Raw genomic sequence first — 24,598 nt, 5'->3', positions numbered from 1 at the left:
AAGACACAGCCCTTCCAGACAGAACATCGTCTTCTTGTCCACCTCATCAAAAGACTCACCAGACACATGCGAGGCGAGGCACATGGTTCTGTGTTCTCAGGTGCACCCCTACTTCTATCTCATTAAAGCCTTCTGAGCCTTTTATCTGAATCCTCTTCATTCTTCTGAAAGGAGTCCTAGGGTTGCTGTTCCCAATTATATACGACCTTGTCTGCAGACTAAATCATCCATCTATTCACTAGCAGTTTGACGTTCCCTGGACTCTCAAAGGAAAGTTGTCTTTTTGTGTCTACCTTATATATTGTTTTTACACACACACACACACACACACACACACCATCACACACACACACCATCACACACACACACCATCACACACACACACCATCACACACACACACCATCACACACACACACCATCACACTGAATAAGAATCATATTAGGAGCCAACATGATAGAGAGAAAACAGCACTAATCAAAGACCACAGCAGACCTAGGCTGGCTTCTCAACCTCCCTCAGGCAAGAGTCCAGGAAGGACAAGTCTCCAAGCTTGTCTCAGCTGCCGGTGTCATCTGTGACTTGGAACTAACTCCCCACAAGGTACTGACGTGGTGATGATCAAACAGACTCAGTGCTGGTCATTTAATAGCTCAGCGGATGCATGGGACGTCTTAAGGAGATGCAATAATGTTTTCTTAGCCTTTGGTTTCTCACCATCCAGAACTGCTGCTAAATGAAAGCAAGGGTGGCCACCTGACTTTCAGCTAAAAGTAGAGAAGTCATCTAATAGAGGCTGACTTAAGGATGAGTTGGAAATTAGTGAACTTGAAGTTAGTAGTGGGCTAGTGTAAAAATTGTTGGTGGGGGCTGGAGGAATGGCCCAGCAGTTAAGACCTCTTGCTGCACTTGCCGAGGACTGTTTCAGTTCCCAGCGCCCCCTGGTGGCTCACAACGAGATTACTCTACATCCAGCAGACGCCCTCCCCTGGCTGCCTTGGGCACTGCATATGTATATGTTGCAAATACAAACAGAAAAAGAAAACATTCGTGTACATTAAATATATTTTTAAATATAATCACTACATCCTACATGCGTAGACTTAAAATTGCCGTGCACCTGCAATGATTCTAAATTTTAAGCTCAAGAGAAAGGATTTGCCTCCAGATGTTGATCCTAAATCACTAGCTTCAAGCGGTCACGTCATGTGGTGTGCTTTGGAGAACCCTATACATAGGATAATTGTCTGTGCACCAGGAACACTGATGTTACTCATTAAAACTTCTAACTGTAGCTTATGTAAGTCCACTCATATCTATTCACTTACCAATTTACACTATCCCAGAAGGGAAAGTGTGGCTTTTGTAATTTAGGGTTGAGTCAAAGACTGTGATGTCCGGGTCCCATGGGTCCCCACTTAGCTCAAATGCACCTGCTAAGAGTACTTAGATGTAGGCAGTTTTTGTGACTTGAGACTAGCTTCAACCCTGACATTCCTAGTGAGACAAACTTTGTAGAAGCAAGATAGCATTGGTAAAACCGAGGTTGATATTCTCTGAAAGTTGTGAATATGGTTGCAGGGAATTCTGAAGGTAGGGAATGCTGTGAGGAGCGAGTGAGTTCCCTCAGTGGTTAGGGCAACAACATCTTGCACACTGACAGCTCAACCATGGCAGCTCCCAGCCTCCATTGCTCCTACCGATAAGGTAGTTCATCCAGAAATGAAAGTGGGGACCTTTCATGATACAGACAGCAGCCAGAGCACGTCACATACATCAGTAAAGGATGCCCCAGACCCTCAAATCTCATGTCTTCCCAACTCCGCCCGAGGTCAACGGTGGCTGGGAAGGGGCACTAAAATCGCCCTTTCATTTTCTTTTCTGAGATAAGACAGTGACCTCTAGGGAACTAAACTACAATGTCTAAGAGTTATACCTGCCACTGTGCTTATCAACTCTCTTTGCCACAGAGGGTGGCACCAGATGTTAAAAGTACCAAGAAAAATATAATGCGTTCCCAAGGATACAAACCAGTGATCTTGCTGTACCAGGAAGCATTCGTGAACCCCAAAAAGACCACCAAGGAGCCGACTCCGATGTACTCGCACGCACTAGGGTCTCTTTACTCAAGCTCGAGCTTGGGCCACAGCGCCGTCTCTAACGCAGTAGAACGGGAGGGTACAGCAGGAAGCATGGTTTCAGGCAAGCATTTATAGAGACAAGGAGGGAATATATATCCTGGTACACATCTGATGGGGGAGGCGGGAGGAGCGGGATTATGGACTTTAACATAATTGGCTGGTGCTTAAACTTCTGCTTTCCTCCTGATTGGCGGCTGTTAGGAAGTGACGTGTCAGGGGCAGGCTTGCAACCTGGGGGTGCAGATTTGTTGGGGAACAACCTGAAAACTGGTGCTAGACGCAGGTTCTCTAAGGTGGAGTCTGAACTCAAAAGATATGGTCTCTCAACCGGAAGTCTCTATGTCCTAGGATACCTAGTTGCTTATAAATACCTTGGAACGTGTTCTATGAAAGTAACCAGGGATGAATCCCAGAAAGGCACCACGGGACCCAGACCTTCCCAGAAGTCTACTGAAAAGTCACCAGGAAGGGTCAGAGAGTTGGTGCGAGCTTTCCTGCCTGTGACACAGCAGGTGGAAAAGGTACGTCCAGCGCACACCTTAGGGCGCCTTTCCAGTGAAGCCATCTGGCTATATGCTGCCAACGTGCAGTGTGCGTCAACGCCTATCACATACCGTGAGGCCCCGATACAGTCTCAGGACCTAGCTGACTCTGGCGGTTGTTAAATGAAGTAGGCAAACCGGAACACTGAAACCACGGGCTGCTGGTGCCTTGTTACAGAGGGCTGGAGGAGTGGACCCCGACTGCCCATTGCGGGGCTCTTCTTGGGCTCCGCTCGGGTTGTACAGCTGGGGAATGAGTTGAGAATTAACCCCATCTTAAAGGCCTCTCTTGCCGTGAGGTGTTGTGGAAAATTGACAGTCCCCTAGGCAGCCCTAACCTAAAGAAAAAGTGGACCTGGTCAAAGCATCTTTTCTAAAGTACCATTTGGGGTTGAGGTGCCTAGCTGGGTGGTAGGGTGGTAGATCTCCTTATTAAACCCTGTGTGGCTCAAGGGCTAAGGTCAGGTGATACCAGCCCAGGCAGTGTAGGTCTCTTTTCCTTAGAGAGTAAGGTGTGGGAGGAAAAATGAATGTTTGAACAGTCGCTCTGATATCATTGAGTGAACCAACTTCCTACCTGTGATGAAACCTTGAGCATACTAGGCAGCCTGTCAGACTGTCTTCTCAGACTCCCTCTTCCTGCCTCTCCTTAAGATAAGAGCCTTTTTCTGTCTTCACTGAGAAAAAAAGAAAATCTGATAAAAATGGGTTTGTGTGCTACACACGTTTCAGAGACAGCCCCCCATGTGGCCAGGGTGTGCCTCCCTGCCTCCTATGACATCACTATCTCTGAAAGCAAATGACCTTCTCCTTGGTGCTCCTGACTCCAACCCTCCAGCCTGCCAGGGACCACATGCTCTCAGCCACAGACCTTTTCTCTCGCATCCTCAACTTGGTTCTTCCTCTATCTGCCCACCCGACGATACAAATGCTGTAGGAAGTGTTTAATCTACATCAAGCCCTAACTTTAATAACCTTCTGCTGCTCCACATTTTAGGGAAACGATGAATTTTTTACCCTTGTTTGTATTGCCTCGTGCCACCCACGTTCTGCTACGTTCGCTCTCTTGCCCAGTTGTGCACTGATGGCTTTAAGTCAGCACTGACCTCAAAATCAAGTTCAGGCATCCAGCTTCAGTCCTGGTTCTCCCTCTGCTTCACCGACATTCCTTGTGATACTCCGCAGCCTGTGAGAAATCTGAGCTGGACATCTCCTACCTTACTCTACACTCAGCTCCTTCCTGCATATGTGTGTGTGTGTGTGTGTGTGTGTGTGTGTGTGTGTGTGTGTATTGTCATATAATTTATAGGCTGCTTACCCCCAGGTTCCTAGTTGATCCGCTGTGTCAGTCATCCATTGTAGACAGCTTATATAAGACGGAAAATTCTGGAGCTGTTTCTAATAGTCATTTACACATCATACTATCAGTTCACCAGAAAATGTTGCAGCTCTGCCTTCACGAGTTATCCCTTTTGTTCATTTTTAATACATTTATATTTAATACATTCAATAATAGTTACTTAAAGCCTCGTGCTTGGTAAGGCATGCCTCTTTGACTTTTTCGTTGGAGACAAGGTCTTACTTAAGTTGCCTAGGCTGACCTTAAACCTGGCAATCCTCCTGCCCATCTCCCAAATAAGTGAAATTTCAGGTGTGTGCTGCTCACGGTTCATTCCTAAATTATGCCGTGACCCAAATGCTTCTCAGATCTTCCTCTCCTTGGATAAAATCCCATTATTTCTTTCTGGATTTTTACCATATAGCCCGTGGTGCATGATTTGCTTCTATTCTCTTTCTTTACAAGAATTCTCCCTACCCAAAACCAGAATTTATATATATATATATACATATATATTTATATTTATTTATATGTATATTTATATATTTTTATAAATATTTACATGCTATTATATATTATTAATTATGTATTATATAATAAATATTATGTAATATTGTTTATATTATATAATATAATTTATAATGTATTGTTTTTATTTTATTAATATGTATTACCTAATTAACATCATACTCTAGCTCAATCCTAATCTTTGCTTTCCCACATTTAGAATAAATTCCTAAGATATCCCTTTGTTCAGACTCTTCCTTCCTGTTCCAGTTTCCATGGTCATTACCTTTCTTTACCTCTTCTGTTTAATCTCGGGATTCTCAAACACTTTTTGTTCATCGTATGAAAGCGAACTTTTCCCATGTCTCTCCTCAGCCCTGGCGTTCCCCTCAGTATGAACGGTTCTTCTTCATGTGGTGATGTGCTTTATCTCCTCACTGTATCCAGGTCTGACCAAGTGTCATGTCCTCTGGGAGGCTTTCCCTGGGCCCGTTGTCCCCTACGCCATCTCTTTTCGAGTCTTCCCTTTCGACCTGCTTTGTGCTTTCTGTGCTTGGAGCTATTTTGCCCCCATCTCCTCATACACTGACACATAGACTTCATGAAGACAGGAAGTGTGTGCATCCAACAATGATGTGTAGCTGTGACAATATTTGGAGACTTGACGTATTTGTAGCATGAGCCGGCAAATGCATGTTTGTCATCCAGTGTTAAACTACCCAGCAGAGATAGTCAGGAATGCTCTGAGCTGATCTTGAGTACACATGAAGAGAGAATTGAGTTGTAGCTCCTAGAGTCACCCACAGACTGAGCCAACTGCATGGGATTATGGGACTCTGCCTTAGTTTGAAGCAGGGCTAAAAGGCAGTTCCAGGACCTGCTGTGACATCAGAGTTGGCCAAGCCCAAGCATGAGCTTCCAGCACAGCATCAGAGCCTAAGAATTCCAAGGGAAACAAATATCAAAATAATTGATAGTGCAGGGAAAAGAAGAGCCATGCTGGCTTCTTTTATGAATTATCCATCCCCACAATACCAAGGAAAATAACTACTCTTCTCTTATGCTGGTTCATTAAGTATGCCTGAAATCCAATTAGACAATATGAGGTCATTGAAAGATTATTTCTTTTTATGCCAATAGTAAAAACGGGTTCATTTAGGATGCACCTGTAATTTGAACACATTGTAATTTTAAAAGAAGAAAAATTAGTAAGACATTTTGCATTGACCATTTATTTTTAGGCATTGATATGCTGGCTGCATTATTTTTTTACGATAAGGATCGGAAGGATATATTTGTCTTCCACCCCAAACAGTTCAATAAGTGCTTTTGGCAAGGAGTGATGAAATACTTCAGAATGTAGCTCAGAGGTTAAACTAGAAATTCAAAGTAACCTTCTTAGAGTTTAATGTTTGCCAATCTGTGTTGCCAACCCATTAGGAGCGTGCGACTGCTCTCAAACGTCTTCCTTTCGTAAAGAAGCCATTTGAAATTGTTAGTCTCTTGGACTGTGTGAAGTGCTATTTGCATTGTGAAATTTTATTTTCTGTATTACTGTTTGTATTGTGGAAAGCACATAATGTATGACCCGGCCTTCTAACTAGCCTAAGGGTATGTAAGACAAAGAGTCCATATACCTGCTCTTGAGAGGAGTGATAGGCTTACTGTTTGAACAGAGAGACTTTAAGCAAGGTGGAATAGAGGACAATAGCAGAGCTCCCCGCTGTACTGAGTAAACTGAATCCTCCTCATTGCATTCTGGACTTCCCTACTTTTAAATTTTACACACCGATATTTAAAAGGAATATTTGGCAGGACGGAATGGGATTTGGAGGGTTATTTGATTTTTTTGTGGCTGCTGCTGCTGCTGCTGCTGTTGTTGTTGTTTTGTTTGCACCATAGCATTCATGTGTTTGAGAAATGTAGGTCTCTACAGAACATTTCATGGCTTCAGATGCAGTCCTCCAGCAGCCTGAGCCCGTGGAACTCGACCTGGGACAGAAGTCTTCACTTATGACATACAGGGGTGCCAGGCATGAACAGACCTGTGACAGTGGAACACCCTGTATACTACTACTTGGACATGTCTTCCAGGCATTGCCTTCAAACTGCTCTGCAGGGTGGGGGATGGGGCTTTGGGGAAGGCCTCTGATGGGGTGTGCTATGTGCCTAAACCACAGCAATGAATGCGAAGTCAATTGGTGAGGTCAAAAGCCTTTACCTTCTCACGGTCCCATCTATTATCGAGGGCACAGATTCTCCTTCTAGATTGGCTGTCCCCTTGTTGCATGAAGAAAAGAATGGCCAATACTCTTTGTCTCGCCTCATTGCAGACATGATCAAATATATGGTGATGTTTTATGCTGCCTAGAATGTGCCAACAACTGCAGATTTGCCTTCCTTGGGCAATCATCATGAAGAATAAATTTGCCCTTCTTAGTCTTATAGGTATTTTTAGGTATGCATGCTTGATTTGGGAGAAAAGAAAGAAAAGAAAAGAGAAGAGAAGAGAAGAGAAGAGAAGAGAAGAGAAGAGAAGAGAAGAAAAGAAAAGAAAAACGTTGTGATTGAAATCAAATAGGCTGCCAGGCATAGTTGTACAAGCTTGAAATCCCAGTACTCAAGAGACTGAGGCAGGAGAGTTGAAAATACCAGGACCACCGGGCCTACCTAGCAAAAGCCTCTGTATATCATCTACTCAAATGAAAAAAATAAATTAAAATAATTAAAAAAAATAGGATGAATATTGCAAATGTAAGAAACAGCCTGTTGTTTCTATTTTCCTAAATTAAAGAGAAGGTATAATAATTGAAAATAGTAGGAATGTCTACGTTTCAAGATTTTTATTAGCTGAGTAAATAAAATGTATTGTTCACAGAAATATGCAGGTCACTCCCCAGCATTGTGCGCACATGGCCAGCTGAACCCTGGCATGCTCAGTCAACTCCACCAGTGTAACTCAAGTCCTTAAATTTGACAAGAAGTCTGAAATAATAATGTAGACAAAATAAATCTCTCAGGCAAAATTAATATTAGTACTCCTGTTGATCGATCTGAAAAAAAATGTAGTCCTGATCTACTTATCAATGACTTCTGTCCATTGTTATCTTATTGGTTTTTACTGATTTGTAACCTAGAAGCTAGGATCTGCAGGTGAAAGCGAAGGCCTTCTGGGAGGAATGAATCTCAAGCACAAACATGCCCTTCTCCACTGAGACACAGGTCCCAGATGAGAAGGAAGCTACTCTTCCTTCTCCTTTACCGGCTTGGTACAACTGCCCACCGCTAGTCTCCTTCACTGGGGTCAGAATAAACTCATGGAGGCCCCTTCGGAGCTCTCGAAGCTCATGACACCAAAGCGGCACAAACACGCGTTGTCGACGGGAGAGTCTGACAGAGTCTGGGTCTTGTTTGGTTTTAAGAGAAGGGAAGCGTATTTCCTTCTGCTTTAATGATTCATAAGACATACAAATTACAACACACGGACTTGGTTCCACCTGGGAAGAGTCTCAAGAAATCAAGGTTCTCCAATTCATGCTCTTTTCCACAGACATATTTAAAATAAGAGGGGGAAAAATGGAAAAGGATGCGAGAAAGAACACAGAAATGGGTTGAAGGAGTTTGGTTCGGTTCGTATCAGACAGCATTGAGACCACAACAAATCTATCAGGCCACTGACAGCCCATCTCACCTCTGAGACTCTGCAACGTCGCTGGGCAACACATGGTTTTGGCTTCCAGGTTGATAAAGAACTCTATGGGCGTATGTGAACATGTGTGTGTATCTGTGTGCTGTAGGCATATCTCATAAACATGGACATAGGGATAATTCTCTTCACCAGTGATGGTTTTGGGGGTCCAGTCATGCAGAATAGCAGGCAGATGCCAGGTAGACATCGTTGCAAGATGAATGTGGCAACGTGACTACTTGTGACAAATAAGAACTGGGAAATTTGTCTCTACTGGGATATACTGGCCGTCGGTCCCACGCGATCAAGAATAAAATAAACAGTTCACATGTAAACAAACAAAAAAAATCCTTCCACTTCGCTTTGACTGACCAAAGCGAACTAACAATTAAAGATCTCCCTGGCTGCCCAAAGAGATACCACTTATATTTTAATTGCAAAGGAAAATAACTGATTTGGTTATTTACATTACACATTTTTAGTTTGCTTAGTTAATGCCACATCTAAGGATATGTGTGGAAGGTGTTGGAGTTAACATGTGTGTATGTCCGTGAGGGCAGGAGTGTTGGAGTGGTGAGAGGGATTTCTCTTCAGAGCCAAAGGAGCTGGGATCGAACCCCTTCCCCCCACCAAGACTTCTCTGCCTCTCCCCCCCCCTCTCTCAATCATGTTCCCTTTTCCAGCAAAGTCAATTAACAAAATTCTTTACAGAACGCAATGCCTCTCTGAGGTACGTTCTTATTTCCTAAGAAAATGAGACAGAAATAAGTTTTGTATAACCCGGCCTTGGCAGTAAATACTTAAGAGCTGCAAAATGAGATGTTAATCCCTCCCCTAATGGATCACAGGAGATCCTTGTCTGAGAGTGATAACTGATTGGGAGAAGCAGCCATGTTACCCCGGAGCCATCAAATGAGTATGTTTCCTCCAACTGCTAAGACTTGGCCCCGTCCCGGTCCAGCTGTGGGATGAAGACCTATGAAGCTCTAATGTTGGATGCTGAAGAGAATCAGTTAACATCTTTATTGAACAAGAAATGATTGTGCTGTAAGACCAATGCATCCCATTGGGGAAAAATAATGAGCTGGCCCACCAAACACACCCTCAGCCAGCAAAGAAATAGTTAACGTGGTAACAGTTTAAATCATCCTATTCAAGGGTATACCCTCGTCCTTTCTGCAGAACACCATGGGACATATTGAGGACCAAGGTCGCCCATCGAAGGGACAGATTTCTAAGTCCTAACAATGCCAACTTTCTGTTGCAAAATGAACACGTGGGGCCCCTTCGAATCTTCCACAAACACAGTCCAGGTGACAGAACAGTTCTCTGCCCCAAAAGGAAGAACACCCTTGTGAGTAACAGATGTTCTATAAAATAAATACTGGGTTCTTTTTTCTAACAAGACCCACTGGAGGGCATAGGGTATACTGTGGACTCTCTCAGAGCCTAACCATCCCTTAAAGCGAGAATGGGGGCTCTGGAAGGGAATGTTTTGACATTGACCTGACATTAACTTTCTTCATTGTTCCTCTTCCATCTATCCTTTTTTGCTCAGCTAAAACCAATCCTTCATGAGATCCAGAAGCTAAACGTTCACCTCTCCATGAATGTACTATTGAAACCCTAAGGGATTCTTGTGCATGGGGGAAATCTCTGTCCACGGACAGTGCCAGACACCAGGAGACAAGCTAACCTGAAGGAGGGGATTTGTGTTGCCTGCTTTCCTCTTCCCAGGAAAAATGGTCAGCACTCCTCAGAAGGAGCCTGATGGTTAAGCACACCTGCCATTCTGCTGAGAGCCCTGCCCATCTGTTGCCATCTTGATTATTAAGGAATTCCCCTTGACACTTGTTCCTTTCAAGCAGTTGTCTGGGCATTAACCTGGTGTGATACAGGGTGGAGGAGTGCAGAGATCACAGACATAAAAGCAAACGACAGAGAAAGAAGAGAATAGGACACAGGTAAGTTACGAGAAAAGAAAATAAGATAAATGGGCCAGGGAGAGAAGTCGTGAGAACGAACCTGCATTTATAAAGATCTCTTTGTCTGCGGCTTGAACCAAAAGACCCAGGAATAGCACAAGAGACGGACGCCTTTATCCAGGGGATGAACTGCACTCTCTAAGATCTGAAGATAGCCAGCTCCCGCCCCACACTTCTCTCCTCTCCCTTTTCAGTACCATGGTTTGCAATGAACCACGGGGTGGGAAGCAACCCCCAGGAACGGCCACACAGCAGTCTGTGTGGTGTGTGTGAGTGTGTGTGTGTGTGTGTGTGTGTGTGTGTGTGTGTGCGTGTGTCTGCATGTGTTTAGGGGTGTGTGTGGGTATGGTGGCAGGAATGGGGGAGATGTGGTGGTGGCCACGGTGGGAGTTGGAGGGCGGGGCTTCTGACTGACTATTGCTTGGAGAGAGAAGAGCTCCCATGCTGTTGTATTTAAGGCAGTGTGCAGAGCTCCCGGCATTGCTGTTCGTTTCCGTGATTGAGGGTTTTCCGTTCGCCAGGCCCGTCGCCTCCATCTGCTCACACGTCCCACTTCTTCTTCAGGTGAAATACCACCACAGGGGTGAGCACCAAAGTGGCCAGAGTGCAAATAACTGTGATGTGTGTTTCACCCAAGGGAGGAAGAAGGGAAGCCAGGCCTGGCCAGTGATTGCTCAGAAGCCATCCTGGCATTGCCTTGTATATAACCAAAATGGCTCCCAGTGCCTCTCTGAGTGCTCAGATAGGATCTCTCGGGGATCTGAGCTGAATTCAGATGACTTCACCAAACATACAAATGTCTCATGGCTTTAAGACAAAGCCGTTGTGCCGTTCCTAATGGTAGCTGGTGAGGAGCCACGTTGGCACGGCGTTATTGCTCTCGTGTACCGATGGCAATACAAAAGTCAGACTATCAGCCCTTCTCAGATTACACACATCTATGAAAATACATCAGTAAGGGTGAGACATCAGTCACATCCAGGGACCTGGAAAAGCCCTCTGAGGGACAACAGAGTCCATGAAGAATGCTTGTGGATGCTATCCTGAAGATCGCCCTGTGCTTTGGGGAATTTTACTTTTGATTTATTCCACCCTATTCCAGAACAGGAAATGAAGCATCATCAGTAGGAGATGACTCTGGGAAGCAGCTCACACATGGCAAACATACCCCACCATCTCACATTGGCCCAGGTAGGGATATCTTCTCTGAAGGAGATCGAACGATGGTCACGCCGCTGTGTTTCAGGAAAGGGCTTTTACCACCGGCTGTGGGCACAATGATCTTGCCTGGCTGCCTTCCCCTTTTCTCCAGCAACTTTCTCTTTTGACAGGTAATTTAAAAAATAAACAACAGTGTCCAGTGTTTGGAGCACGGATGTGGTATCCCCCAGCACCTGGGCAGTGATTTCCCTTCTGTTCAGTCTACACTGTAGCAATATGCTCCCCGCCACCTAGTGACTTCCAGAGAAAGCGCCCTTGACTTGACTGACAGCTCCTACCTAAAGGCCAACTCCTAAGCGCCCGAGAGCTATCGCTCCCTCCCTCCCTCCCCCACACTGGATGTAAGTATCACATATGTCCTTTCTACAAATCGGTATACAGGTGCCATTTAATCGGTTCAAATCCAGAAGCTACATCTTCAAGGGTCTGAGAGTTCACTCCTCCATATTCCCCCTTTACATAGTCTCTTATAAGACATACAGCTTAATCAATTGACAAACTAAACGGCTTATATACTGGCAATATATTACAGATGGATTTATGTCAGAGTAATAGGTCACATGACAGGGACCATGTGGTAGCCCGGTGCGCGTCTTGGTGGAGCCTTGAGGACACTGACAGGAGCATCTCTAGGTGCCGTTTGAATACAGACACATGCGGGTCTGTATCTACACCCATCTGACTAGGCCGAAAGGAGCAGGTAGACGCGAGATAGAGACACACACATGCTGGGCGGGGCCGGTGCCCACCTCCTCATGCCATTTGAAGGGCGGTTACAGGTTGCTGGTTCTGCAGCCACTTAAGTTACACTTTAGGGAAAGGCTTCTCTAATTGTGTCTGGTTTGTCTTGTGTAGTAAGCACTGCCGGAGGGAGACCAAAGCGAGCGCGCGAGCGCGCGAGCGCGACTAGAAGTTAAGTATACATTTCAGCTCAGCTGCGATACAGAACTCTGGAGAAGCACGCAGAAAGATTTAACTTAGTTTTACGTTGGCTCTCTCGCTCTCTCTCGCTACTTTTTTTTTCTTGACATTGCGTGAGTGCATTTGTGCGTGCGTGCTTGCGTGCGTTCGTGTGTGTGTGTGTGCGTGCGTGCGTGTGTGTGTGTGTGTGTGTGTGTGTACAAGCTCTGTGTGTGTGCATGTGCGCTGTGTTCTATCATGGCGTCATCTCCTGAAGAACGCTGGGTTTCGCAGGCAGGCGGCTAGTCACCTGCAACAACCCAGCGGTCCCGCCGAGGCTTCCAGGCTGCTGTCAGTGTCGGATGCGAGGGTCTGGTCGGTGGACATGGAGGAGATGTCGTTGACAGACGAGGATGGAGGGAGACTCTCACTGCTGTTCACTGCTGCACCTGTGCTAAGAGAATGAAGACCAACATGACTAAATCTGGAACCAGACCCGCGTGCTGGTGATCTTCAGTGCGGGGGTGGGCTTAACGAGAAGAAATGAGTCCTCTCTCTACTCGGCAGACCTCCGTAGAACTGACGGAGGAAACGGAATTTTAGGGTGGAACTCAAGAAGAAACGATTCAGAAACCCCGTCCCTCATCACATTTCTTCAAAGGCTAGTGGTTATCAATTTCACTCTGTGGTAGAAATCGCCACTCGTCCCGCCCCGCCTCTAAGTCCCAGAGTGTTGTAATGTTTCTGAGCTTGGGTGAAGCCAAGACATTTGCCTCCTTAGGTGGGACCCTAGAGACTGTATAGTCATCCAGGGGACATAAAAGCGCTGGCCTAATCCCGGGTTTTTGATGAAGGGAGTAAAACAAGTGTGCATGATGGTCTCAGCCCAGGAACGAGCGAAGGCAAAGCCCAGTGGTCTGAATGTGTCCTGACTACAGCTCTGGGAAAACGGAAGTGCATGAAACAGAGTATTATGTAATCGTTAAACGGAATACCAAAGTGTTGAAAAGCCACGACTCATGGCGAGCAGAAGGAAAGAGGCCAGAGCATGCCCTCTGAGCTCGGGTTTCCTTCCAAGAGACTCGCTTGCTTAGGGTCTGAGAATATTGGGTTATTAATTTGAAAGCATCTTTCATTCTGCTACCAGTATCTGAAACTCTGGCAGGGCACCCTCCGCAAAGACTGGCTGAGAGTTGCCAGCATGGAGAACAGTGAAGGGAAGAAACCAAAACTCGGCGGCCTGGAAGCAGCCCACTGCCTTTATTTGTCACCTACATTCTGCGTGCGTAAGTGATGTGTCAACACGAGGCATGCGTCTAAAGCAACTACATGCTTTGTAGAAGAGGTGACTATCTAAATACCAACAAGAACGAAGAATTCCTAGGAAAATTGTCTCACTTGGGAAACAAAAGAGCCAAAGATCAATTTGGTGAGAGATTATATCTAAAATAAAAGACAAATGAATTATCATACAGACATAGTACTACGTCAGAAAACAAAATAAACCCAAGGAAACAGAAGCATTTCAACAGTGTCTGGTCTGACAACAGATATTTTATAGGGGGGAACGGTAAAAAAAAATGTAAAAATAACTAGAGGGGGGTTTCAAACACTCACGCCAAGACACTTTCATACATGTGCATGTGTTTACAATGTTACTTGATTATAAAGTAATCACGTAAACTATTGGAAATACACTTAAACAACAGAAAGAGTGTACACTGGTGCCCAAGTTAATGGCAGGAACAATTAAACATTTCTGGTATTCCTGAGTCCTTTTACTAGTAAATTTCCCCATCTGTGACCGTCTTTCATGTATTCCTTTATACCTTCATAGTTTCGTATACAGTAATATTATCTTAGATGTCGCCAGTTTCCTCTAAGTGATGGTTACCTTTATCAAAGTGGTGTAGAATGTAAATTTACCAGGCTTCAGTATATTCCAACATTCAGCAATTGCAGCCATCATAGAAATTGTGTAGGGATAGACCAGCTCTTTCTAGTGCTAGCAGACATCCATGGACCCTACAGTAGAGTCATTTATACCCTGCACTAGAATTCCGTTAGACCAGCTTTTTCCATGTCCCTTCTTTAGTGCTGATCTCTAATAACCCAGAGCCATTGTGATGCTCTGTGGGGGACCAGTGTCACGCCAGGGACAAACACAACACACAGTACTCAGATAAATGCTGATATCAATTACAGACCTAACAGACCGAGACCGCCTTTTCATGCTGTCTGCCTGTACCCGGGACTGTGGAATCTCACATCTTTTGAATAACAGCCCACGGTTTCTATTTAAGATTTTTCTATTCTAGAGTTGGAAAATGTTATCTTCCCACAACAGTTTTTGTTAAGCTCTAACTCATGTATTAGATAAGTTATAAATTCGATTTGTACAATTCAGTGTATTTAAGAGCGTTCTGAGCTGGACAGCACAACCACATTCAGTCATGTATCATTTTCAACACCCCAGTGGGAGTCTTACGCTCAGTTTCTCAACCACCCATTGTGTGTGTGTATGTATGTGTGTGTGCATTTTGTATGTGTGCATATGTGTGTGTGTGTGCATGGGGGGTGTGTCTGTGTGTGAAAACCACACAACTACTTGAAGTGTCATGCCTCAGGCACTGTCCACCTTTTGTTTTTTGAGGCAGGGTCTTTCCCTGGCCTGAACTCACTCAGTTGACTTGACTGGCTGGTCAGCAGGCCTCAGAGAGTCTCCTCTCTCTACGGCTCCAGGGCTGAGTTTACAAACTTGTGTCCCAGTGACCAGCTTTCTCCCTTAGGGGTTTAGGAGATTGGACTGAGATCTTCACATTTGCACTGCAAACACTTTACAGACAGACAGAACTAACTCTGCAGCCCCCAGCAGCTTTTGCCTCCATGATTCTGTGACATCATACCCATAGAAACATGAGATGTGAACGTCACTGGCTTGTGTCACACATTGCCAAAAACGAAGTATGCCTCGAGAGAGGAAGCTTGAAGAGCGTGTGAGCATTCCACCCTTGTATAGTTGAGCAACAGCCATCAAACTACATACCGCGTTCTCTTTACCTATTCTCTGGTTGACGCACATTCGCTAAATACTGAGCTTGCTTCCTTTTAAGGATATTATGAATGAATGTTGTCACAGCCCTGTCATGATCATATACTTAGAAGCTTTGTATGGATGTTAGTTCATATCCCTCGGGGTCTAAGCAGCTTTCTGCTACCTCTATTTAGTTGATTCTACATCAAGAAGTGCTGAACTGTTTCTGAACACAAGCGCGCCAGTTTGCAGTCCTCCAGGTGGCTTTAAAGAATGAGTTTCCTCACACCTTCATTAACCTTTATCTGCTTTCCTGACTATAGGTGCCCGGAATGTGTAAATTGAACCACACCGTGGGTAATTTGCATTGCCTAGTGGACAATTGTCATACCTTCTTTGGAGAAAAAAAAAAAGTCTGTTTGTCCGCTTTGATCAATTAAAAATCGCCTTGCTTCCTTCTCATTATTGAGCCACAAAAGCAGGTCACCAGCGGGAAACAGATGTGTAGTTTGCAGGCGGTGTTCTCTTGTTACAAATTACCTTTTCTTCTTGAAATTGTCTTTATATATACAGATGTCAGATTCGCCCTTTCTGTTCCTGGGCTTTTGGTGGTAGTTCTGAAAAACATTCCATCCCTTAAGACCATGAGGATTTACTCCCATAATTCCACTCTTTTCTTACACATGATTTCTCGCTTCTGCGCATGTTCTGAGGCGGAGGTCCTCTTGGTTCTTGGGCACTTTGATCCCGCTTCTGCGCAAGTTCTGAGGCAGTGGCCAGTTTGCGTCCTTTGAGAGGCAGTACATGCTTGTTTCAGCACCATTTATTAAAAATGTTCATTTTATTTCCCTTGTGAGATATTAATCGATCCTCTTCTTTTTGGTTGTGAGCCCAGTCTTTAACACCTGAGCCATCTCTCCAGCCCGATCGGTCCTCTTTTATAGTGGAGATACGCCACTGTACTCTCAGCTTGGTCCCATTGATCTGTGGTTGGGCTGTCATGGAAATAATACACCAATGCCCTAGGAATGAGGATATGTCTCCATACATTGCAGCTCCTGACAGGAAATGTGATGTGGTGAGGTAAACAGGCATAAAGAGTAGCTTGGGCAGCAGGGACCCCATCCATACCCTTCTCTGAACAATAGACCCAGCCACCTGTTAGCTGCCTAGAGCACCCTTAGTGATGGGATGACAGACAGATATTGCCTGGTAGTTTAGTGTAGAGGAGCCCAAAAGTGAACAGATTCTTCCCTCAGCCGATAGACACGAATGTCCCTGTCTGAGGCCAGAGATGCCGGAAAGGTTTGAAAGAGAATGTCTTTGATTCTGCCCCCCAGTTAAATGCCAGAGGAGAGGCCTGGTTTCTTACTCTTACTCTAACCGAGGGAGTCATGACTGAGACAGAGAGGTATGTGAACACGTCTGAGTGGAAACTGCCCTGAGCAGTTCATTCTTCCCCCATGTCTCCAGCCAGTAAAGCTTTGGACTGAATAATGTATCCTGGCTACTTGGCATCCAACATGCACCTTTATCGAGTTCTTGAATAAAATGCCAAGAACCCGGAAACACCTGGATCCCATCCCAACCCCAGGTCCTAATCTGATTAACAGTGGGAATGAACGTGGCCTACCCCAAAGCCCTGAAATCTGGCTCCCGGGGAAAAGACTTAACTCCTAGTTAACTGGGTAACCCGGCCCTACAGCTAAATCTACATAGGATGGGTAGAGATGGAGCGATAATTTCTCCTCAGTTTTGGTCAAAAGTTAAAATATACTTATATTTGTCACATAAATCATTGATATGATATATAATATTTATATATTTATCTCTATCTCATCTATGCATCTATCATCTACCTATCTATCCTATTTTATCCATCCATCCATCTATCTATCTATCTATCTATCTATCCTATTTTATCCATCTATCTACCTATCTTCTGTCTACCTATCTATCTTCTATCTATCTATGTATCTATCTATCTATGTATCTACCTACCTATCTACCTACCTATCTTCTATCTATCTACCTACCTATCTATCTCTCTATCTATCATCTATCCTATTTATCTATCTATCTATTGTATCTATATATATTATATATTAAATATATATTATATATATATATTTAGTGAAGGCAGGTTTAGAGTCCTTTCAACGCCTTGTGACTTAAGGGGTTCAGTAGCAGTAGTGGGTTCTGATGGGTCACCACCACTGTCAACTCAGCTGCTCTGGATCCTCCAGGAGACACACCTCTGGGCTGGGCTGTCTATGAGGATATTTGCAGACAGGCTTACGGAGGAAGGTATGTGGGTGGCCCCGTCCATGTCCTGGGGTCCCTGACTAAAGGCAAAGGAAGGAAGGAAGCTAAGCACAGGCCTTCATCTCTGAGTTCTTGACTGTGAATGCAGTGTGGCTGCCTAGCACTCCCTCCACCATGCCCTCCCTGCTGTGATGGGCTCTGTCCCCTCTGCCATGCCCCCTCTGCTGTGACAGTGCCCCTTGTCCAGGACAAGCCCTTCCTGGTAAATGTGCCTCTGTGGGGTGTTGAGTTGCAGCAGTGAGAGAAGTAGAATAGAATACTCTGTCTTTAGTAGCATTGTTTCCTTGTTAGAATTCAAATCTGAAAAATAAATGTGAATTTTCCAACCGAATTCTTTCAAAAGTATTTAGGCTATTTCTTATTTATTTATTTTGAAATTTAAGATAACTAAACATCTGCAAAAACAAATAACACAATAACAACAACGACAACCCACTGAGTTTTAACTGACTGTTCAATACAACAGCCTGGGGAACACAGATACTCTACCAACTCCAAAACAATGGAGGATAATGAAACACCTTTCATTCATCCAGTCTGCTTTTAACTTTTTCAACAACAGAGTGCAAAGTTTGCACTCCATTTATTGAATTATTGCTAGATTTTTTTCCTTTGTGTTCATAGATTTTTACACTGACTTGTTTTCTGTTCATGGCTACCATGCAGAAAGGCATTTAATTTCTTTGAATGGAAACTCTCGATACTAGCAAATTGAGAGTCAGGTAAATTAGATGATGATGATGATGATGTAATGGTGCAGGCTGTTCGGTGGTACCCTGGTACAGGATCTTAGTGGCTCCTTCACGTCTGTTACCAGCATCCCCTTGTAAATGCCTTTGTTTGTATCAGTTGGTCTCTTGAAATACATCGAAGTGAGAAGATGTAGGCCATGTTTATCGATGTTATTAATCAGATTTCTCAGAGGTGAATGCCAAACTCTAATGACCTTGTTAGATGTATGAGTTTGGTTTTGTGTGCTCTCTTTTATTGAGCTGCAATAAATGACTTGACAGCGATACCCTGGCTCTGAGGTAACCCTTTTCTAGTCTGTTCACAAGTAGGCAATAAATGGGTTTTGTAAGCATGAAACCAAACTCAAATAAAAGCAATAAGAACAAAGGCTTTGGCTTCAGGATAATTTATTGCCAAGAAGTTTATGAACGTCTCTTAAACAGAATTGAACTGCATTAAACCTGCTTACAGTGTCCATCTCTTTGGGACATCCCAGTCCATGATAAACATGCAGGAGGACTCAGAAAAGAGACACTCATTCTTTTAAATTGTCATCAACGCAATATTATAATCTTTCAATAAAATGATGTTTAAATGAATTAAAAATATAGTGTTTAAAGTGAGTATTATTATTTCTTGGATAGAATGATCTAATCCAAACTATTCATTCATGACTACTTATAATAATAAAATAGGAATTATTTTCTTGATCACACCTTCCCAAATGAGAGCATAAATACAGAGTTAGGAAAAGAAAAACCAGAATAAAATAATTATTGAGGGACAGTTTCTCCAGTAGGTTCAAGATCTCGAGCCTCAGGTTATCTGAGCTTGAAATTTTTTTAATCAATTAATCTTAGCAGTCTGGGTCACTGGGTAGCTGGGGGAGGGGCAGTACATTGTTCCCAGGACCCAGAAAAGACAGCACGCACCTGAGAGGCGAGGATGGCACACCAAGCTGGAGACTGAAACGGAGACTGAAAGCTTCTGCGTGTTCTGACAAAGCATTCTTTACTCTGCTTCGTTTCTCAGGAGGAACAGGGGCACTGGCTCACGCAGCCTCTTGCACATGCTCTAGCTCTAGCACTCTGTAACATCTGCTTTCGGAGCAAAATTGATGCCTACTCCTGCTTTTCCTTGGCAGACATTACAAATCAATTCAGGAAGCAAATGGCACTGCTACCGAAAACAGATAACCTCAGGTAAAATCAGATAGCAGAACGGAGTACAACTATTTACAGATGTACCCAAAGTTTAGATGCATTTTTACTGATATGTACTGATTCTGCCAATAAACTTCAGACCTATAAATTATTCCTTGAGTGCACATTTAACTTCCTATCTGCATTTTTAAGTCATCACTATAATATGATAGGTCTTGATATTAGAGCCACGTTGTTTCTAAGCAACTATGTTAAATTATTCCTCATACCAGATTCCTAGTGTTTTGATAGACGAATAGCAAGAGAGCTCGTATGACAAAAGTATTTCATCCTAGCTTCTTCTAAAACAAAATAGCGTGAAAATATCAAAGAGCTGACTTTTGCAAGGTGTTTCAGTCACTGCTTCTTCCTAAGAATGTAGTTTACTGCATGTACAAACATGTACACACAGGCTCACACATGTACACATGCATACACATGTACACACATGCATACACATGTACACACATGTACATGTATGCACACACATGTGCACACATGCAGTGACACACTGGAGAAATGTTAACACTTTGCTCTCCAGGGCGGGAATCAGTGTGTTTTATGGGTTCTGCCAGCATCCATGCTATAAATCTTCCCTGGTTAGTTTCAAGCTACCAAACCAAGATCAATACATTCTCATTAGGGAAGAGGTGTACAAAGTTTTTCACATGAACTACTAGAACCAGCTCCAGCTGTGGCCCAATCTCTACATGACACATGTGAACATATCATACATAACTGGGTCTTTTATGATATACATACATATAATTTATCAAATGTTTTAACTCTAAACTTGAGTTACAGATGGGTTAAGCTTGCTAGCTATAGTTTAGGGAGCATGCAAAACCAGGCAGCTTCCGATCGCTATAGGTAGTTGGAATGGTCAAGAAGGTTCTTAACTGTCTTCACCAGGTTAACTTAACTGGTGTTCTTTAAAAATAACGAGTCACACCCTAAGGTAATCAGGCCCATAAAACAAACGTTTCATGGATGTACACTTTCCAAAATGAGTGGACCAAACCATCACTTTTAAAAGCAGCAAGCCCTTATCAGAAAAACGGAAAACATACCCTAGCAACAGCATACGTTAGTAACCTGGCTTGCTTATGTTCAGGGAGATTAACAGGGCAGATACATATTTATAATTGTGGTATAAGAACATGCTGAATTACATCCAATATTAACACTATACTCCTGTCTTGAGTCCTGTCTTTGAAATAGCTCAAGCTATGTTTAGAGAGAAAAAACTAAGCATCAATTTTCCAAGGAATAAATTTTTAATGAGTGAGAGAGCACTTAGGTCCTGCACGAAGACGAACGCATACCATAGTCCCAGTGGACTTGTAATAAATGACAGATAATAAGAAAAGCACCCTGTGTTTTCAGCACAAGAGCCAATAGTAAATGCACAGAGAAAGATCTTATTTGAGGGAAATCATGAAAACTCTTCTTGTACAATGTGTGTGGTAAGGACGTATACTGAGGTAAAGATTGCTAAAATAGGTTCTGCAAACCAGTGTCCAGCCAGCCTGAGCTGTGAGGAGATTCTCTGGTCCATATTGCTACTTCCTCCCAATGACTGTGGGCAAGCATGTGATGGTGACCATGTGATGGTGATTATGGAACCTCTCAGAGATCCTTTCTCCCTCAACGAGGAATGCCCTAAGCCTGTCAGATTCTGCCTGTGAGTTCCTTCCTACGCCGCCTCCACTCTTGCCACCACGAGGCTGAATGCAGGTTACAGCTGAAGCTAAACAATTACCTTGTATGAAACTCTTTATCTTTATATCCTAGGAGTGAAGGAAAAGAGTGTACGGCATTAACACAGACAAGGGGATAGCTCAGGTGATCCTCAAGTACGTGATCAGCCCAACCTATACCGATGCAGAGGTGTGCCATACTCTGCAAGGACAAGCTGAAGCTTTCTCACACCGGCTTTAATCAGAGCCATGTTAGTAGTACATCACTGTCATGGTTTGAATATGCTTGGCCCAGGGAGTGGTACTATTAGGAGGTGTGGCTTTGTTGAAGTAGGTGTGGCCTTGTTGGAGTGGGTGTGGCCTTGTTGGAGTAGGTGTGTCCTTGTTGGAGTAGGTGTGTCCTTGTTGGAGTAGGTGTGGCCTTGTTGGAGTAGGTGTGGCCTTGTTGGAGTAGGTGTGTCCTTGTTGGAGTAGGTGTGTCACTGTGGGTATGGGCTTATGACCCTCATCCTAGCTGCCTGGAAGTGAGTATTCTGCTTGCAGCCTTCAGATGAAGATGTAGAACTCTCCACTCCTCCTGCACCATGCCTGCCTGGATGCTGCCATAATCCAGCCCTGATGATAATGGACTGAACCTCTGAACCTGCAAGCCAGCCCCAATTAAATGTCCTTTATAAGACTTGCCTTGGTCATGCTGTCTGTTCATAGCACCAAAACCATAACGAAGACAATAATCATGCTGTTGTCACTCCTGATGTGGAGAGTCTAACACTGAAAATGAATGAGAGATGCGGCTATGCCTGGAGGGACGCATCCCTGTCCTCTACATTAGCCTAGTGGTCCAGAGTATCGACGTTTTGCTCAGTACCATTTACCCTTGATGGGCTCATGTCATGTGAGTTCATTGGCATCTTCCGTTCATTGTGCTGTAACAGCTACGAAATAGAAACAACCTAATGTCCTCCAACGAAACCATGGTCCACACACATGACGGGGTGCTACTCAGCTGTAAAGGGAAACGAAACCGTGGGCACTGCAGGTACTGTGTGGTTGAGCAAAGATCATGATGAGCAAGGTCACCCTGACTCACGTTCTCTCACCAGAGGCTCCTGGCTCCAACTATTCAGATGTGAATACGAAGCCTTGAACGACTGAAGAAACAAGGAACAAAGGGCCCGTTGAGGGGAGGGGTTGGGGAGCAATAGAGAGGGGGGAAATGGGGTATTAGTGATCTGATGGGAAAATGGGAACGGGGTCCCCTAATTGTGGAGGGGGGAAGGAGATAAATACAGAAGGTGGGTAAAATAACAACAAGGATATTATAAAAAAAAGTCATAACAAATTAAACTATTAACTACCTACCTAAAAAAAAACCCTAATACGCACAAGCCTGTCCATAAACATACACATAGATTTAAACGAAATTTTCTCATCTAGGCTAACAATGATCCCTCCAAAGAGCCTAAGACCACCTGACAAAAAACACAACACCAGGTATGAGAAGAGTTTCTGGTCATGGTTGTCCAAATCAGTTCCCTATTACAGGGTATTGCAATCTACTGCCCTTGGCTGACTGTCGGAGATGGATGATAAGTCCCTATTGCTGAAGACATGATTCAGTCCAGACACACCCAGGTCCAGCTCCCACCAAGCTAGAACTGACCTGAATGCCCTGTCTGAGGACCAGCTTTCATGGTACCTAATGAAAAATGGAAGCAACCAATAGACCTGCTCGGCTATGACGCTAATGAACCATAACAACGGTCCTCTTGGCAGAGCAACAGAAGGGTCAAGTAGTGTGTGTGTGTGTGTGTGTGTGTGTGTGTGTACTTTGGTGGTAAGCAACAGCTCTCCAATTGGACTGGACATCTACCCATCAAGAAAGACATCATCCCTAGTATTGACAATGTAGACAACTACCCGGGGTTAGTGAACTCATAGATGCTGGAGGAAAAACCTCCAGCTTCTCCTTTATAAACTCAGCACAATCCCTGACTGTACTCTAAACATTTGTCCTTACGCCCACAGAGCAGTAGGGTCCTCACTCCTCATCAAGGAAGCTTCTCTTTGCAAGAAGCAGAAGCCATTACAGGAAATCACAACCAGTCACATTGTTGTGGAGCCCAGTCCCAACAGGTACATCTGCAGAACAAGGTCGATCCACCTAAGGCTCAGGGAATCATACAGAAGGCGGGGTGGAGAGACTGTCAAAGCCAGTGAATCAGGGAATTTTCTGTGAGACTGTGTCTCCTGGTAATGTCACTAGTCATTAGTAATGTCAGCCGTTACCACCTGAGCAACATGGCTTCCTGAGCATGAACTGAACAAAGACAATAGATATGCCAAAGTGGACAAGGAAATCCCATGAGGCCTCAACCATTAGGCAACCTTGGAATGCTGAGCAGGAGAAAAGAGAAGAGCACAACTGGTTATCTGATCCCAAATGGTCGGTCCTGAACATGTACATAAAAGTAACATCACTCATGCTGAGCTGATTATATTTGGGAATATATATGTACACACACACACACACACACACACACACACAAGCATATAATAACAATGAAAAAAGATGCCATGAACTTGGAAAAAAATGAGTGATACATGGGAATTTTTGGAGGGAGGAAAGGAAGGGAGAAATATTGTAATTATATTATGGTCTCAAAAATAAAAATATTATTTAAAAATAGACACCACCACCCCGCTGGTTTATAGAACCAGAGTTACCATGAATGCATGGTTTGAAAAAAAAAGAAACATTGTAATATAGGGAAATGGTCATGTGACCTCTGTTTCCAGGCTCTGTGAAAGAGAGTGTCTATGACCACACCCATCCAGGGCAGGGAAGACACAAGCACTGGCTTCTTGGTTATTCACGGAGAGTGAGTACCTGAAGGTGAGGGCTGGCCTTTGACTACGCCGTTCTTAGTCTTCTCTTCTGAGTTCATTACTTCCTTGTAGATGAGTTCTGTAAGAAATAACCGTCCATGTGGTTAGAACAGAAAAGCAAAGATTCCGTTAATCTACAAGCACATGTACTGGCTGAGGAGAAATAACATTTTCGAGGTATTGAATGGATTGCAGATCCTCGGCACAGAAGTTAAATAATGTAAATAAGTTATTGTTTTCTGAATTGATTGTGATAGACTCCTGGGTGCGCTCCCGTTCTGTCAATTATGGATTTAAGCAACCTTGCTTGTTTATTCATTGGTTCGTTGTTTGGGTTTTGTAGTATTGGGGTTCATCCCAGATCTCGTGTGTGATAGGATATGACCCTCCTTCT

General features: G+C 44.0%; 1 protein-coding gene across 7 annotated transcripts in view; it reads right to left on the bottom strand.

The window, feature by feature from the left end:
* Positions 1-7,938: 7,938 nt before the first annotated feature.
* The window catches only part of Mapk10 (mitogen activated protein kinase 10), a 291,857-nt gene continuing 275,197 nt past the window's right edge, over positions 7,939-24,598 (bottom strand). For 3 of the 7 annotated variants that reach the window (NM_012806.2, NM_001270556.1, NM_001318190.1), the window contains exons 13-14: positions 24,206-24,283; positions 11,793-12,771 (exon numbers count right to left, since the gene is read on the bottom strand). In NM_012806.2, coding sequence (NP_036938.2) covers positions 12,629-12,771; positions 24,206-24,283 — 221 coding nt within the window. In that variant the 3' untranslated portion in view covers positions 11,793-12,628. Of the gene's footprint in view, positions 12,777-24,205; positions 24,284-24,598 lie in introns of all 7 variants that reach the window. The other 4 variants (XM_063272867.1, XM_017599083.3, XM_017599084.3 and 1 more) reach the window with 2 other exon arrangements.

Source organism: Rattus norvegicus, chromosome 14 (assembly GCF_036323735.1).
Source record: "Rattus norvegicus strain BN/NHsdMcwi chromosome 14, GRCr8, whole genome shotgun sequence".
NCBI classification, from domain to species: Eukaryota; Metazoa; Chordata; class Mammalia; order Rodentia; family Muridae; genus Rattus; species Rattus norvegicus.
This window is presented reverse-complemented; position numbering and strand designations above follow the sequence as displayed.